General features: G+C 37.2%; 1 protein-coding gene across 6 annotated transcripts in view; it reads left to right on the top strand.

Moving 5' to 3' along the window:
- The window catches only part of LOC132857544 (von Willebrand factor A domain-containing protein 5A-like), a 24,631-nt gene extending 6,571 nt beyond the window's left edge, over positions 1–18,060 (top strand). The window contains exons 10-25 of one of the 6 annotated variants that reach the window (XM_060887540.1): positions 539–653; positions 873–1,022; positions 1,173–1,282; positions 1,697–1,914; positions 2,046–2,078; positions 3,876–3,893; positions 3,999–4,067; positions 7,032–7,076; positions 7,515–7,562; positions 7,831–7,878; positions 8,453–8,503; positions 8,885–8,932; positions 12,539–12,565; positions 12,729–12,859; positions 16,107–16,230; positions 16,401–18,060. In XM_060887540.1, the coding sequence (XP_060743523.1) occupies positions 539–653; positions 873–1,022; positions 1,173–1,282; positions 1,697–1,914; positions 2,046–2,078; positions 3,876–3,893; positions 3,999–4,067; positions 7,032–7,076; positions 7,515–7,562; positions 7,831–7,878; positions 8,453–8,503; positions 8,885–8,932; positions 12,539–12,565; positions 12,729–12,859; positions 16,107–16,230; positions 16,401–16,480 (1,315 nt within the window). In that variant the 3' untranslated portion in view covers positions 16,481–18,060. Of the gene's footprint in view, positions 1–538; positions 654–872; positions 1,023–1,172; positions 1,283–1,696; positions 1,915–2,045; positions 2,079–3,875; positions 3,894–3,998; positions 4,068–4,302; positions 4,552–7,031; positions 7,077–7,514; positions 7,563–7,830; positions 7,879–8,452; positions 8,504–8,884; positions 8,933–12,538; positions 12,566–12,728; positions 12,860–16,106; positions 16,231–16,400 lie in introns of those variants that run through there. The other 5 variants (XR_009649555.1, XM_060887541.1, XR_009649556.1 and 2 more) reach the window with 5 other exon arrangements.
- Positions 18,061–18,594: the final 534 nt, after the last annotated feature.

Below are 18,594 nucleotides of genomic sequence, written 5' to 3' on the forward strand. Positions count from 1 at the left end.
AATAGTTTACATATGGAAAGCATTTCAATTATTCCTAATACATAATGGCTAACTGAGTTGTACAAATATTTTATTATTTTATTTTATGAGAATTAACATTAGATTTTCAGAAGGAAGGAGCAAAATAGTTTAAACCACAATTCACTAAAGTGGACCAGATATTAATATAAAAAAGGAAAATGCATCACATCACAACACTGTCAGTTTCTTTATTCCAATTAGTCAGCTGTTGATTAATTAGCTCTAGCTGTAATTCTGGGAAAATTATAGATTTTTTATAATTTTATAATTATTATAATGTATATAATTTTAGATTGTTAGTAGCGCTTAATACGTTTGTGCGCTTGTGCCTGTATGTGTGCGTGCGTATGTGTGTGTGAGTGTGCATGTGTGAGGGTGTGCACGTGTTTAACATTTATGGATGAAGCATCATGACCAGTTGTGATTTAGTGTTCACTTGTTTACATGTTTTAAAGTTCTCCTCTGATCTAAACGACTCATAAAGGATATAATATAATCCACTCCTTTGTTTAAACAGATGCTTCTCATTTGGGATTGGTGAAGGTGCAAGTTCTGCACTCATTACAGGATTGGCTGAGAACAGCTGTGGCCACGCCCAGTTCATCACAGGAACTGATCGCATGCAGGCCAAAGTAAGACTGGTTTCTGCTCAAATAATATTAGATAATAGTCATTACAGTGTCATTCAAATGATGTGATGTTTGTCATTTATGTCATTTACAGAACATACAGTTAATTCTGCATGTTCTGTGTCTCTCAAGTTTCCACTGACAAACAGATGAGAGATTTATTGGGAAATCTTACTACATTTCACACTTTTTATTGAACATGTCTTTCATTCCCAATGCTAGGTAATGCAGTCTCTTCGCTATGCTTTACAACCAGCAGTGACTGATATCACTGAGGACTGGTTTGGATTGTCTTTCTCTCATCTGAGCCCCCAAATTAAATCACTGTTCCATGGTCAAAGAGCACTGATTTATGCCCAGTTGAAAGGAAAGGTGAAAATGTAAACTTATTTCACTCTATGAATTTGCAATGATTTATGCAGAATTTTATAAATGGTTAAACTCAAATATTTGTTTAAATTGTGGATCTCCTACAAGAACATGACTGGATCTTTTAGTAATCACTGTTCACTCCGTCCCTAGGAATGTCAGAACCCAGATGCTAAGGGAAAAATATCAGTGCAGTATCGCTTAGGGGGTCAAGAGGTCACAAACAGTGTTGACTTCTTCCTGAAGCCTGTCGAGAACACAGGGTAAGTGCCTGGTGTACTCTCTAACACTTCTTACGTTTACAGCATTTAGCAGTCATCCTTATCCCATTTATAACTGTGAGCATCTGAGGGTTAAGGGCCTTGCTCATGGGCAGAGCAGTGGCAGCTTGGTGGTACTGGGATTTGAACCCACAACCTTCTAATCAGTAGTCCAACACCTTGATCACTGAGCCACAACTTTCCATATGACTGCATAATAAACCCTGGCTGGGTGTCTTTAGCTGTCATACTCATAATAGTAATAAATATCAGCTTTACAGTACTCAGTGTTCGTTTAGTGCAATAAGATGAACCAACCACCAGTTTATGGAGGATTTCAGTCAAAAGTAAAGCGAGATATAGATTTATCTGTATAATTATTACTTAATCACTGTGTGTGTGTGTGTGTGCGTACAGGATGGCCATCCACAGGCTTGGTGCTCGCTCTCTGATCCGTTCTCTGGAAAGAGACGAGAGGGTTGATGGAGCTGATAAAGATGCTCTGAAGGCCAGAGTGGTGAAACTGAGTAAGCAGTGTGGAGTGAGCAGCTCACACACAGCCTTCATAGCTGTTCATAAGGGCAACAAACAAGCTGTGAAGGGGCCGCTGGTGAAGAGGAGAATTCCTACCCCGAGTCAGTATTCTTCTTCTTTATTTTGTAACTACAATATAATATTCTCTACATACTGTGTAATTATGTGTAAAAACACATTATACAGAACACATAGAGAAACTAACATCCTGTTTTTCTTTATATACTTACAGTAATGATGGGACGTTCAATGAACTACTGTTATAGTAAGTAACAGAACACAGAAGTTTGTGAATATTTTTATGTCCTGAGAAAAATATTGTGTTGTTTCATTCATTAAATGTGTTGTTACTTGTTTTTAGATTTTGTAAAGTTGCATGTAAATTATAGGACCATGATTTGAGAGTAGAAAAGTCTTACAGTGGGGCTCAAAAGTTTGGGCACTCCAGGTAAAAATTTGTATTAATGTACATAAAGAAGCCAAGAAAAGGGCATCAAATTACAGATTAAACATTCTTATAATTTGTCAAAAAAAAAAAGTTAGATTTTATTTCCATCATATACACTTTCAAAATAACAAGTATCACAGCTTGTAAACGCTTTTTGTAGCCAGCCAAGAGTCTTTCAATTCTTGTTTGAGGTATCTTCACCCATTCTTCCTTACAAAAGTCTTCCAGTTGTTTTAGATTTCTGGGCTGTCTGTCAAGCACTGCTCTTTTAAGGTCTATCCGTAGATTTTCAATTATGTTGAGGTCAGGAGATTGTGAAGGCCATGGCGAAACCTTCAGTTTACGCCTCTTGATGTAATCCACCGTGGATTTTGAGGTGCGTTTAGGATCATTATCCATTTGTAGAAGCCATCCTCTCTTTAACTTCAGCTTCTTCACAGATGGCATCAAGTTAGCGTCCAAAATTTGCTGAAATTGTATTAAATCCATTTTTCCTTCTACTCGTGAAATGTTGCCTGTGCCACTGGCTGCAATACAACCCCAAAGCATGATTGATCCACCCCCATGCTTAACAGTTGGACAGAGGTTCTTTTTCATTAAATTCTGTGCCCTTTTTTCTCCAAACGTACCTTTGCTCATTCCAGCCAAAAAGTTCTATTTTAACCTCATCGGCCCACAGAACTTGTTTCCAAAATGCATCAGGCTTGTCTATATGTTCATTTGCAAACTTCAAACGCTGATTTTTGTGGTGCGGACATAAGAAGATCATGAAGACCATATTTGTACAAGTATCTCTTTATAGTGGAATGGTGTACCACAACTTCAGTGTCTGCCAGATCTTTCTGGAGGGATTGTGCAGTCAAACGTGGGTTTTGACTTGCTTTTCTCACAATCCTGCGAGCTGTTCTGTCTGATATTTTTCTTGGTCTTCCAGATCTTGCTTTAACTTCCACTGTTCCTGATGACTTGCCATTTCTTAATTACATTCCGAACAGAGGATATTGGGATCTGAAAACGCTTTGCTATCTTCTTATATCCTTCTCCTGCTTTGTGTACGTCAACAACTTCAGTTTCAGTTTTCTAGACAACTGCTTAGAAGAACCCATGGTGCTGATTGTTGGGACAAGGTCAGATGAGTCTGGGCATTTAAAACCTTTGAGATTGACATCACCTGGTCTTTCCAGACGATGATTTAGAACAATCCATGACGCTGTCAGGTCTCAGCTTTCCAAAGGGGGTTAGCAGATGCCATTTTTTTGTTTTCTGTTATTTTGAAAGTGAAATGATGGAAATAAAATATAACTTTTTGACAAATTATAAGAATGTTTAATCTGTAATTTGATGCCTTTTGGAGATTTTTCCATCTTTTCTTGGCTTCTTTATGCACATCAATACAAATTTTTAACTGGGGTGCCCAAACCTTTGAACCACACTGTATGTTACTTTAGATTACTACCTTTTATCTATCTAGTAATTAACAGAAGATTAAGGTTTTGGTTATTATAAATGTGCAGAAATGTGCAATAATATAAAAACATCATTGGGCTGGATAATATATAAATATAATATCAGTCATAATAAATTCTCAAAAAGTTTTTGTTTTCCACTGTACAGTGCCGAGGAAAAAAAAAGGTAAGTTTATTTTTTGGTAAGTTGCTCAATTTTAGACTAAAACTGATCCAATTGGAAATTGTACTCCAGCCTGCAACAATAGCAACTTCTTTTGGTTTCTGAAAGTTCAGCACCCTAATTGTTCATATCGCACAGCAAGGTGTGAATCCACTAAGGAGACTGACTCACCAGACAGTAAGCATTTGTGGGGTTTTTTATTTATTTATTTATTTATTTATTTAGATGTTCAAGTGTAAATAAAGTATAACAAGTTATTTTTAATGCCACACAACTATATTGAGTTTTTGCATGCTTGTGCCTATAATTTTCACATCCAGTCCTCTAAGCTTAATTCAATTATTGTACTTTTTTGTTCACATAGAAAGCACATGAATACTCTAACATCTTGTTATTGTTTTACTCTATACAGCATGTTGTATAGGTAAGGTGCTAAACATTATACAAAAAACTCATTGTCAGTTAAGTATGACTCTGTTGAGACTTTCAAGCTGTTTTTGTCGTATTCAGACTTTGCAATTTATGTTGATTAAACATTTGTCAGTGCACTTGTATTTCATTTATATTTAAAGAAATTCCAAATGAATTAATTCCAACAGTGATGTGTGATGTGACTCAACATATATTTATGTTTGAAGCTCTTCTACCTTTGTTAACATAACAGTAGTAGTAGTAATAATAATAAATATAGCTGCAAGCAGCGATGACGGGCCTTCGCACATTTGTTCATCGCTATACGGTGCCTTCCAGAAAACAATGCACGGTGGGCAAGTGCATCAAGTGGGTAAATATCAGTGGACTATTTTATGTTGTTACTGACCCATTTGGGGACTGTAGGTAAATGAAACCCCACATTATAGAGAAATGGGGGCGCTAGTGAGCCACTTAAGAGACACACCTTTGTCTGACCTTTTTGTCCACACTTAACAGCCGACAAATGTGATGTATGTGTCAAATTTCAAGTTAATACAAGCACGCCAAAAGCCTTAAATATGCCTGAAATAAAAGTAAACTTTGACACGATGCCATGGCAACAGTGTTTGAGATATCAAAAATCCGTTCGCAATTTCGCATCTGCAATATCTCTGCGTCATGGTGGCCAAGTCTGGTCTCAATTGCATGAATCCCCTAGGAGGAGTATTTAAAAGTTTACCGCATGAAGCTGACAAAAAATCCACCTTTGTGACTGACACACTTCCTGGGGCCTGTTGGTGGCGCTATACCCGGGACTCACAATAAGCACATCGATGCGATCGGAATCCTTGGCCGAACATACACACCGCGTGTCATCACAATAAGACATTTTTTGCTTTAGATATTAGACACTTTCTGTTTCTCTGAATTCGCCATAACTTTGTCGCCTCGCCATGGCAGCACCGTTCGAGATATCAAAAATCCCTTCGCAATTTAGCAAGTGCAATGTCTTGGCATCATGTTCACCACTTTTGGTGTCAATCGCATGAATTCCCTAGGAGGAGTATTTAAAAGTTCACCACATGCAACTGTTGTGACTGACACACTTCCTGGCGCCTGTTGGTGGCGCTATGTCCGAGATTCACAATAGGCACATCGATGCGATCGGAATCCTTGGCCGAACATACACACCGCGTGTCATCCCAATAAGACATTTTTTGCTTTAGATATTAGACACTTTCTGTTTCTCTGAATTCGCCATAATTTTGTCGCCTCGCCATGGCAGCACCGTTCGAGATATCGAAACTCACTTCGCAATTTAGCAAGTGCAATGTCTCGGCATCATGTTCACCACTTTTGGTGTCAATCGCATGAATCCTCTAGGAGGAGTATTTAAAAGTTCATTGCATGCAACTGTGAAAAAATCCACCTTTGTGACTGACACACTTCCTGGGGCCTGTTGGTGGCGCTATACCCGGGACTCACAATAAGCACATCGATGCGATCGGAATCCTTGGCCGAACATACACACCGCGTGTCATCACAATAAGACATTTTTTGCTTTAGATATTAGACACTTTCTGTTTCTCTGAATTCGCCATAACTTTGTCGCCTCGCCATGGCAGCACCGTTCGAGATATCAAAAATCCCTTCGCAATTTAGCAAGTGCAATGTCTTGGCATCATGTTCACCACTTTTGGTGTCAATCGCATGAATTCCCTAGGAGGAGTATTTAAAAGTTCACCACATGCAACTGTTGTGACTGACACACTTCCTGGCGCCTGTTGGTGGCGCTATGTCCGAGATTCACAATAGGCACATCGATGCGATCGGAATCCTTGGCCGAACATACACACCGCGTGTCATCCCAATAAGACATTTTTTGCTTTAGATATTAGACACTTCCTGTTTCTCTGAATTCGCCATAACTTTGTCGCCTCGCCATGGCAGCACCGTTCGAGATATCAAAAATCCCTTCGCAATTTAGCAAGTGCAATGTCTTGGCATCATGTTCACAACGTTTGATGTCAATCGCATGAATTCCCTAGGAGGAGTATTTAAAAGTTCACCGCATGCACTTATAAAACAATCCAAAATGGCCGACTTCCTGTTGGGCGGAGCTCATAGTTTAGAGCGCGAAAGTTGTTCGGGTCGATGAGATCTATATGCGTACCAACTCTCGTACATGTGCGTACATAATTGCCCGATCTGTGCACCAATGTTTGTTTTTGCATTACAGGGGGCGCTACAGAGCCCCCCTGCCACGCCCGTATTCCAACCTTTGTCCAATCCTAGTGTCGCGCGACTCTGACGTGTGTGCCAAATTTCAAGAGTTTTCGAGCATGTTAAGGGACCCCAATTGGCCAATGTGTGGGGGAAAAAAAAAAAACAAAAAAAAACAAAAAAAAAAAAAAATAATACTCCCGAGGAAAAACAATAGGGCTTCGCACCATTCGGTGCTCAGGCCCTAATAATAATAATAATAATAATAATAATAATAATAATCTGACTGGGGCAACTGATGTGATTTTAATCTTTTACATGTAAAGTGTTCTTATTTTAAGTATGACAATTTATTTTTAATGCAACATTCCTATATTGAGTTTCTAGATGCTTGTGCTTAATTCTACACATCCAGTCCTCTAAAAGGTTTATTTTAATTTTTCTGTACTTTTTTAGAAAGCACATGAATAATCTAACATTATCTTATTGTTTATTTCATTACAGCATTACCAATGCCAATGCTTGGTGTGCCCTGTGCAGACTCCCTTGGTTAGTTAATGTTAATATTTTATACATCAAGCTTTAAGCTGTCTTTATTTCCATCTGCCAGTGTACAGTACATTCCATGATGAGAAAATGAAGCACATGATTTATGAGGAATATTTGTTTGTTTGCGTTTACATATACAGGTCTTTATTTCCAATGTGCAAGTTACCAAATATAATAGTTTGTAATTCTTACACTACACAGTAATATTCATACACATCAAAACATGCAATTACATCAAGGGCCACATTCAAACAGCAGGGTCTTAAAGAGATTATTTTTCTACATTTATTAAAATATTGATTCATAATAATGAATTTTAATAATTCTATATAATTAAATATATCAATAATATATATCAATAATAATAATAATTTTTTGTAAACATTGCAGAAAGCAGATGAATAATCTAACATTATCTTATTGTTTACCTCATTACAGCGTTTCCTGGTGCAGCAATGTGTGACATGTTCGGTACAGACTCCCTTGGTGAGTTAATGTTAATATCTTATTTTATACCGTAAATTCCGGACTACTGAGCGCACCTGAATGTACTGTAAGCCGCACCCACTGAATTTTAAAAAAAAATTATTATTTTGAACATAAATAAGCCACACATGTCTATAAGCCGCAGGTGCCAACAGGTACATAGAAAAAAATTAAAGGTAGGGTCTCCGATTTTTGAGAAATGTTCCAGAAAACTGAGTCGGAACGACAAACTAAAAATCACATTATCTTATTGTTTATTTCATTACAGCGTCTCCTGCTGCACGACTGCGTGTTGCGCTCTGTCAACAATCCGCCGGTTAGTTGATGTTAATATCTTATTTTATACATCTAGCTTTAGTCAAGTTTAAGTTGTCATTTTTCCATCCGCCAGTGTACAGTACCACCCATGATAAGAAAATGAAGCACATGATTAACAAGAAAGATTTGTTTGTTTGTTTGCTTCTACATAGACAGGTCTTTATTTCCAATGTGCAAGTTACCAAATTTATTAGTTTCTACCCAGTACAATTCATACACACATGCAACTACATCAAGGGCTACATTCAAACAGTAGAGTCTTAAAGGGATTATTTTTCTTTGTTTATTAAAATATGGATTAATAGTAAATTCTAAATGTGTAACACTGTGGATTTTAGGATTATATAAACATATTCAGAGTAGAAGTTCTTTTACCACTGTCAAGGTATACATACTGTAACAGTAATAATAATATTAATAACAATAATAATAATAATAATAATAAGCTGACCCAGTCAGATTGCTTGTGCTTAATTCTACACATCCTCTAAAAGGTTTATTTTAATTTTTCTGTACTTTTTTAGTAAGCACATGAATAATCTAACATTATCTTATTGTTTATTTCATTACAGCATTTGCTCCACCAATGCCAATGCTTGGTGTGCCCTGTGCAGACTCCCTTGGTTAGTTAATGTTAATATTTTATACATCAAGCTTTAAGCTGTCATTTTTCCATCCGCCAGTGTACAGTACATTCCATGATGAGAAAATGAAGCACATGATTTATGAGGAATATTTGTTTGTTTGCTTCTACATAGACAGGTCTTTATTTCCAATGTGCAAGTTACAAAATATAATAGTTTGTAATTCTTACACTACACAGCACAATTCATACACATCAAAACATGCAATTACATCAAGGGCCACATTTAAACAGCAGAGTCTTAAAGAGATTATTTTTCTACATTTATTAAAATATTGATTAATAATAATTAACCTTTTTGTAAACATTGCAGAAAGCAGATGAATAATCTAACACTATCTTATTGTTTACCTCATTACAGCGTTTCCTGATGCAGCAATGGCTGGTGGGCTCTGTACAGACTCCCTTGGTGAGTTAATCTTAATATCTTATTTTATACATCAAGCTTTAGTCAAGTTTAAGTTAAATTTAATAGTTTGTAATTCTTACATTACACAGCACAATTCATACACATCAATTCAACGGAATTCAACGCTGCATCATGGCTCATGTTATGGAAACACTTTGTTGGGAAGTAGTGTCTCAAGGTCTTTTGCACAAACACACCAATTTAATGGCTCAGAGCAGATGCATGATTAAAATAGCTAGAAGACTTCTTGAGTTCAGTCGAAATGCCACCCCATGCAGGCAACTGCCATTTTTCCTGGACCTACATGCCAAGCTATCAGGGTCCTGGGGGAATCCCTATACTGCCCGTCTTTTTAGGGCTTGAAAATCATGGGAATGCTCACAAGCTATTTCCCCCCAAGTTGCTTGTTTAGAGGAAGCCTGCACTCCCTACTAAGCCATGTAGAATCACTTCAGCCGTTGTTGGGAAGGCCTACATGGCAGCAGGCAAAAGGCCGTGGTAGCCCTGCACACCATGGTGGTCTTGCAGGCCTACCAGGCTGTCCTGCTAAAAAAGCTTAACTGTGGTGAGGGATTGAAACCTGAGGCAAAATCTGAGCTCTGCCGAGCCACAGATCTCGCACTCAGTGTCACAAAGCAGATAGGTCATCACAGGCACCTGTGTCCTAAAGTAATGGGGATTAAAGACAGAGAGAGATCTTTTTTCTGGATTCCCCCATTTTTCCTTATGGCCCGTTTGATGTTGCAGCTTAGTACTGTCACTGACAGGCACCAGGGGTGAAGTGCCAGTCTGCAGCATTCATGGAATTTATCTCTTGCCACTGTAAGAAGCCTGGGCTGTCTTCCTAGTCAGAGTGCACAACGATCAAGTCCACCTAATTCTAGTGGCTCCTTGTTGGCCTGCTCGAGTTTGGATGGTGGATCTAGTCTGTCCCCTATACAGCACTCTATGGAAGATTCCTGACAGGAAAGATATTCTCTCTCAGCCGCAAGGGGCAATCCTACACCCCCACATGTGGAAGAATTGTGGAAGCTCTTGGTTTGGCCTCTGAGGGGGACCAGTTCCTAGATGCAAGCCTCTCATCTGAGGCGATGGAGACTATCTATTGCTAGAGCTTCCTCCAATAGAAATCTGTATGATCTGAAGTGGAGGCTTTTTGTCCTCTGGTTCGGTCAACACTCTCAGGACCCAGTTCACTGCCTGGTCCTTACAGTGCTGGAGTTTCTGCAGTCTCACCTTTCTCTGGGCCTGTCCTCCTGTTAATTTTTACTTGAATTTGACCTTAAAAGTCATTAGGTGGCTTGTAAGGTTGCAAAATTCCGGGAATTTTCAAGGCTGGAAACTTACCATGGGAATAAACGGGAATATATGGGAATTAACGGGAATATATGGGAATTAATGGTAATATTATGGGAATAAACTGGGAATTTTTAAAATAAATGCAGGGTTGCCTATAACAAGGAGCTTAAATGTAGTTAAAAAATCTTGCAGCATAATTTGGTTTAAAACAACAAGCTTTTAATGCAATTTAAGTACAAAGAATTTGTACCCTGTATTCCTCGGTCACTTGCACACAGAACACAGCTTACTGAAGGGCCATTGAGGCCAAACCCCCTGCATGTACTTGTGTTCTTCCATGACATGCACACTAACACTTTATTTTAGGGTCATTTAACTATTTGATATTAGCATGAATATTGATAGAATATTAACTATTTATTAGTACTTATTAAGCACATATTAATGCCTCATTCTGCATTAACTTATTCTACATTCTTAATTGTACCCAATACCTAAACTTAATAACTACCTTACTAACTCTTAATAAGCAGTAAATTAGGAGTGTTATGACCAAACAAAATGTTTATTTATGTTTGTATATGATATAGTTTATATAAATTTCCCTATATTTCCAAATAATTACCATACATTTCCATAAATTCCAGTAAAGTTTCCAATTTGGAATATTTCCAAAATTCCAGAGGGGCCACCCTGTGTATTGATCAGTTGATTGCTTTACAGGCACAATGTACTCAGCCATTTGGTTCCCCCTTTACAGTTATATGTTAATTACAGGTGAGGCACATGAACATCAGACATTGATTAAATATAAATGTCAGGGTTGATTATGCATGAAAGAACTAGACACAAAATCCTTCAGCCCTCTACTTTAAAAGTGTACAAGGCAGCCATTGCTGCAAACCACGAACCTGTACTCGGGACCTCCTTGGGTAGACAAGGGCCTCCTTATCTTTTGTTTTCTGCATGGTGCCAGATGGCTGAGGACATCCTGCAGACCGTGCCTTCCTTCCTGGGACCTCTCTGGGGTCCTAGAAAGACTGCTGGAAGCTCCCTGTGAGCCTTTGAGGAGTTTCTGACCCTGAAGACAGCTCTGCCCTTTGCCTTGGCCTCCCTTAAAAGAGTGGGAGACCTGCATGCCCTATCAGTCGCCCCCACCTGCTTAGAATTTGCCCCTGGCATGTCAATGGCTATCCACTAGTGCTTCATATCTGAGCCATTAAATTGGCATGTGCACACAGAGCTTCAGACACAACTTTCCAGTGAAATATTCCAATAGCATCAGCCGTGCCACAGCATCACGTTCCCTTCTCAGCCCTAAAGTCAAAATATTGATTGTTGAATATAACTAATATTTTTTCCCCCATTTTTACTTTTTTCAACTGATTTTATTTTCACTGTGTTGGTGGATATCTTCAAGTAGATGAGTGTAAGTGTACACCCTCTGGATATCTCTGTCTTGAATTTGAATAGAATAAAGAGATTATAGTGTGTGAATGTTTAATCAAGTTTAATTGGTGAGCTGTTCAATTCTCAATGCATTTAAGTAATTGGTCAAATTAGATAAGAAATAAAAACCAACAGGATGTGCAGTTAGAGAAAAATAAACAATGTTGAAGTGAAATGACAAAACACAAAGTGTAGAGTCTTTACCTAAAGTGGATTATTGTCTGATAACAAAGCACCTGCCTCAAAGTAGTTTATTCCTTATATGGTGCAACAATTTGCCAAAAGTTACAATTATGATTGAATAAAATTTTACATTTTTAACCATTTAGAGTTACACATGATATTTTGATAGTTCCACAAGAGTTAGTTTCTTATTATTTATAGCAGAGCTCTCACTGGTAATTCTCTTGGAGGTAATACAACAAAAACAAGATACAGCTTGTCGTATTCCAGATGCATCAGAAAGCCCAAATTTCTGTCCTGAAGCCTTGCCATGTTAGAAAACTGGCTGTTACAAAGCTCAGAAATCCCGGTGTTGTCAGTTGGCCACCATGTAAGTCGATAATAATAAGTCAATAAGTCAATAATTCAACTACTTTTAGATTAAGAATTCAATAGCTCTGTTGTATAAAACTATACTGTTCAGTTTTCTTTTAGCTTTAAATAGACAATTTTTTTTAAGTCAAAATAGAAATATAGAACATGCTGGACAATTATTTTTAGATGATAATCATTTATTCTGTGGTTATTATAGTGCTATAGTGGTAGGATAATTTTAAAACTGGTGTGCTTCATACTTTTAAGTGGTAATAGTTCTGAAATGTTTGCGTTAAAGCTAAAATTGTTTCATTGCTTTAGGTGATGCAGGATCTGACACAAGCCCAGGTAATGTTCAGCAGTAATTCAACATCTCCCTGGTGCTGTATGTGAATGCTGGTGTTTTTAATGAACCTTTCTGTTTTTTATTACTAGTTCTTAGTGAGATGAATGTGTTTGTATGTCTATACTGATCTGTCTGTTTATACTATTGTCTCTGTATAAACTTCAGGGACTCCAAAGGACTTACTGATGGAGCTCATCTCTCTCCAGAAGGCTTCAGGTTGCTGGGAAATTGGGTCTTCACTTGCAGAGGTGTTTGGGAGAACAGAAAAAGAGCTGATCGAGAAGATTCCTGCACAGGTTTTTACACATTAAATATCTCTAATGTGTGAACCCAAAGTAAATTTACCATTGAAGCCTTAATCAATACTGTTTTTTTCTTACGTTAAGCTTAAAATATGTAATTTTAACTACTTTTTTCTTTATTTTTCTTCACTTGAAATGCATCATGGTAGTGTACAGAGGCAAAATGATGAAAATTGTCTTGCTGTACAGATACTTATGGACCCAACTGTACAGTTCCGTCCAAAAGTATTGGACCATCAAGGACAATTCTATTGCTTTTGCTATACACTGAAAACATTTGGGTACAATGAGACAATATTTGATCTTAGATCAGAATTCCTGATACTTACATCTAAATGCCACAAGATGCAAAACTCTCCTCAGCAGAAGGTCAGACTGGAGTTCACAAAGATTTACATATTCATCTTATGATCTCATACTCAAATTTGTCATTGTACAGCAAAAAAATAATAATAATTGGCCTTGCTGTTCCTTTCGGAAAGGCTAAAAACAAGAAAGATAGAAAATACACAGTTACTTCTGTTTAGAACTTGCTATATAAACTAAAACAAATAAAATTGATTTTGTCTGATATACCAGTTCTAATATAAATATATATTTTTTTAAATGATTTTTTTTACGTTTTTTTTTTTTTTACTTATTTTTTTAAGCTATATATTTGCACTAATCTAGTTTATCCCAGCTGATGCATGATGTTCTCACACATTCTCATAGTATGAATATTACTCTTGTCTGATGGCTTGAGATACGACATGGTTAAACCCTCCTCTTATGTTAGCTTTCTGTTACCATCTCTTATGTTAACGGGTCGGTTTTGACTCGTGTCTTAAAACAGTCATAAAATAGCCTCAAAACAATTATTTATCATCAGATTTGTTTCCTACCTCTTAGATACCATGTTAGGCTTCCTTATCCATAAAAGGTTTGGTTTTAATATTTTTGGTGTGGCCCCTGGGCCTTTCTTTTGACAGCATACTTTTCGTTTTCAATTTCAAAAAATGGTAAAACTAACCTCAAGAGAATTACATAAATAAATGAAAAATTATGTTTCCTGACTATTACTGATGAGTATTAGGACACATCTCTTAAATAAATTTGTTTTATATATTTTTTAATTTTAATTTTATTAACTATTGTAACATCTATGGTGTTACGGGTCAATTTTGACCCATATTTTTTTTTCAAAAATAGAACATTAATACAAATACAAAATGAAAAGCAGAACAAGTAATAATACAAAATGTAGATTTGCACGGTCAAACACACAACAACCAATCAAGCAAATCAAACCAATAGAAATCTATTACTACTAAAAGTCTTTGTGTGCAAAAACATGCATGAGTATGTGTGTGTTTAGATGCATGTGTGGCAAAAAAGTGACACTTTTAATGTGTTCTTTGCAGAGATATATTTTGCAGTAGAAGCACAATATATTTGTCTTTCTGTCCTTATTGCTAGGGAAGACCTTACACCGCTTTCTTTTAGAATCAGGTGACCTAAGTAGGTTGTGGCTGTGCTGGCTGATGTTGAGAGAGGGCTGTTGGAGGAGGATGCAGGCAATGATGTTCTTTGTTTTGTTGATGGTGTGGATGGGGTGCTAGGTGAACTCTGTAGCTGTATGACCAAGGCTGCATCAGCTGTGAAGTGTTAGCTGTCAGCTGTGTCTCGGGGCACCCGTTACCTTCGCTCAATGTGTGCATTGACAAGGGAACCAGCTACTCAAAAAACATTCTTCGCTTTTTTTTTTTGGTTGAGTTCCACCCCAGGTGAATGTGGGTCCACAACACAAATGCATTGTATGCATTGCATGTTATAAAACACAACCATTGGCCATCTCCTGGTCATTCACTGGCAAGTCTAGGTGGCAGTCAGCTTGTCCAGGTTGTCCACCTCTCCATTGTTTTTATTATAGTCCAGGATTAATATGGGCTTTTTGTCACTTCGTGATGAGACAGCAGAATCTTTGTGAAAAGTGGACATAAGTACGACACTCCATTTTTTTTGGACAACATGAAACAACAGTGGTGGTGTCTGTAAAAGTGAATTTTGAAAAAAGAGGAGCCCTGTGCTTCACCTGTAATATTTCAACGGGCAACTCAGGTTTATTTATTTATTTTTTTTATTGTGCCCACCATGGTAAGTTTCCATCTAAGAAGTTCTTGTCCAAGGTCATAGCTGGTAAAAAATTGTCATACGTGATAGTGATCCCGCAGTCCAGTAGTCATATCGAGGACTACACATTTTCATTGTTTTTTCTCAGGGATGCCACTCACAGTTTTGCCTGTGTAAATCTGTAGATTTTGATGATGTTTGCTGCCATGAAATTCAGGAGGTACTGAGCTCTAATATATGTTACTTTCAGCACTGGCAACCACCTCATCAGACTCATCAGATGTGTCTGTGTCTTCCGTTGATACTTTACATCATCTTCATCATCAGAAACATGCTTGTCCATATCACTATGCTGTTCTCTGTCCTCTGCCTCATTTTCAGCAAAGATATGATCCAGAGCTTGGCTTGTCGTAAATTCTTTTCATTTTCGCATGCTCCAAGATGGCGATGTGTACTCTGCAAGTCACTAACTCCAAACTGAATTGGTCTTATGCATGCCTTAGGTGTCTGGACGTATACGTCTAACTAAAGCTCACAGGTTTGGAAGAGAAGCTGGCTGTCAGTGGGCTGTTGGCTGACAGTGTTAGTGAGCTGATAGTGTGTTTATGATTTCAGATTTGGCACTAATTATAGCATTATAATATTATATTATAACTGGGTCAAAACTGACCCTAACTACACAAAGGTCATAATTCTCACCAGAGAATTTTATAATTTAGTAAAATTTTTTTTTTTTTGTTTTATTTTGTTTAAATAGAGGTTCCTGACAAAGTCAAAAAGCCTTGATGCAATTCACAAATTTATGTGGTACTTTTAAGCATTTAAAACCTAAAAACGGGTCAGTGCCGACCCTAACACAAGACGAAGTTAAGCGGGTTGGTTTGGGTAGATAAGGACGGGACGCCCTTACTGAGGTCTCTCATTTTGTAAAACAAAACACAAGCCCTTACAATGCAGCAGACTTTTGCTATATGTAGATTAGTGAGAACAAAACCTGAATGTATTCTAATTTATTTCTCAACTATATGTGAAAATAGTTAACGGGACTTTATTCATTCACTCATTCATGTATATTGACATCGCTTTATCCTTCATTGGTGTTAGTTTCCTATTTGTTTTTTGTGTACAGGTGAAGCCAGATGTCTGGGCTACACTTCTTGCATTGATTTGGTTGCACGGCTTTAAGATCGATGCTCAGGTTGAGTGGCAGTTTTTGGCCATGAAGGCAGTGTCATGGATCCGCAGTCAGAAAGGTAAATTCTACATTTCAATCATCAATTACGTAACTGATATAAAACATTTAAATAATGTAAAGCACTTTTTACAGCTCAAACATCTAAATTTCAAAGAAGCAGTTTTCTGATTAAGGGAAATGTCAAACCAGCACTGTCATGATGATGATGATGATGATTGTGTGTTTCAGTGGTCAACCAGTCAGAGTGTATACAGGCAGGAAACTCTTTGCTGGGCTGTCAGGTTACAGAAGATGCTCTTGGCCTCTGAACTCTTTCATCCCGCAGCAGCCACGAGAAAGAATAATTCTTTAAAAAAAAAAAAAAAAGCTTTCATTAGCCTGATTATCTCTATAAATGTATTGCAACAGCAAGGCAGGTTTTATTGTTTTTTCTATTGACTGAATTCATTTGGATTTGAGATCAAAAAATGTATGAGACAATAGATCAGAATTACAGCTTTAAATCCCTGATATGTCCATTTACATCTAGCTTAGAACATGCTCCTTTTGTGTGAACACATCCATTTATTAACTGATCAAAAATATTGGCACATGCAACTGTCAGGTGTTTCGCATTGCCCAGTTAGCACTGAATATCTACTCTTGCTTTGAAAACCACAAAAGCAAACTATTTTGAATCTGAGAATAGAGGGAAACAGATCAGAGTTATTGCACTAACGTTGGGCATAGCAAATAAAACAATTTGGAATGTCCTGAAAAAGTAACCACTAATGTACTAACGAGCAGATGTTCAACAAATGGCCAAGGAAAACAACAGTATTTTAAGAGTTATGATGAAAAACCCAAATATGACAGTCAGTGATGTCTGTTCACGGGGCAGGTGTGAATGTATACCACAAGATCTAAACATCTTATAAGCAGTAAGGATCAGAAGGTCAGATTAAAATTCAAAAAGAGGTAAAGAGATAAGGGGGGCACGGTGGCTTAGTGGTTAGCACGTTCGCCTCACACCTCCAGGGTTGGGGTTCGATTCCCGCCTCCGCCTTGTGTGTGTGGAGTTTGCATGTTCTCCCCGTGCCTCGGGGGTTTCTTCTGGGTACTCCGGTTTCCTCCTCCGGTCCAAAGACATGCATGGTAGGTTGATTGGCATCTCTGGAAAAATTGTCTGTAGTGTGTGTGTGTGTGTGAGTGAATGAGAGTGTGTGTGCGCCCTGCGATGGGTTGGCACTCCGTCCAGGGTGTATCCTGCCTTGATGCCCGATGACGCCTGAGATAGGCAGAGGCTCCCCGTGACCCGAGGTAGTTCGGATAAGCGGTAGAAAATGAATGAATGAATGAATTTACTTTCGTTATTTAAAGACAGTTTTTGACCTGTTATTATACTTTTTCTCACATAATTGGGTGGTCTGTCACCAAAGGTGTTGTGTTATTGAGTTTAACACATCTAGATGTAAATGTCATTAAATAAATGCTGAAATTCTGATCTGTTGTCTTATCGTCATCCCTTAATAACAAACACAAGAATACAAAAAAAAAGAGAATTTGCCTTACTGTACAGAATTTTTTAATATCTTTGCACAGATTTGTTTGTCAATTGCAAAGAATTCAGTTAAAATACAACAGTGACATTAAGTTTATAAAATCTTTCCTTTAGTTCAGGTTTTCGTTTAACATGCACTGATGTTATCCAACGATTTCCAACAATATTGAAGTAAGGGAGTGACCGGAAAAAGAGGGCTGGGCTTTTACTATATACTTTACTTTTATTATATCTGCTAGCTAAAATACTGTATGTTTGCTTTACTTAAATCTTACTTTTTAAGAGCTTATTGTGAGAATGGATACATTCTGTTAATTGGTAATCATCTTAATAAAACTTATCTGTGCATTTGTGTTTGTAATGTCCATTTATTCACTTCAGTGTCAGGGTCCTTCTGTTCAAAATATTTGTGTCCTCTCCATGTTTGATTCTTTAAGTAGTTCTGGCAAATTTAGGAGGAACTCCTAAAAACTGGTGTGGTAATTGTAATATTAAGATTTAGATAATTTTTAATAATTATGAATAAAAAAATATTTAAAGCATATGAAAATACAAAAGCCGTGCAATTGTGAGCAAAACATATTATAATGTTAAAATAATTCACTTATCTACTATATAGGTCTGCTTTAATTAATAAATTAATTACTTATGTTTGCATTTGCCAGAAGTAAGTGTGCACAAGCATCTCTGACCAAATTACTGTTTCATTACAACAAATTATACAGGCATTATAACAGAATGGCAGATTTTAGTATTTGTTTTTTTAACAAATTGTTTTTTGTTTTAGTTTTTGTATTTATATTGAGAAATCTACAATCGATTCGGAAATAATAATGCCAAATAATGTTACAAAATGAACAACTTCTACCTATGTTTCAGTTA

This window comes from Tachysurus vachellii, chromosome 14 (genome assembly GCF_030014155.1).
Source record: "Tachysurus vachellii isolate PV-2020 chromosome 14, HZAU_Pvac_v1, whole genome shotgun sequence".
Taxonomy (NCBI): Eukaryota; Metazoa; Chordata; class Actinopteri; order Siluriformes; family Bagridae; genus Tachysurus; species Tachysurus vachellii.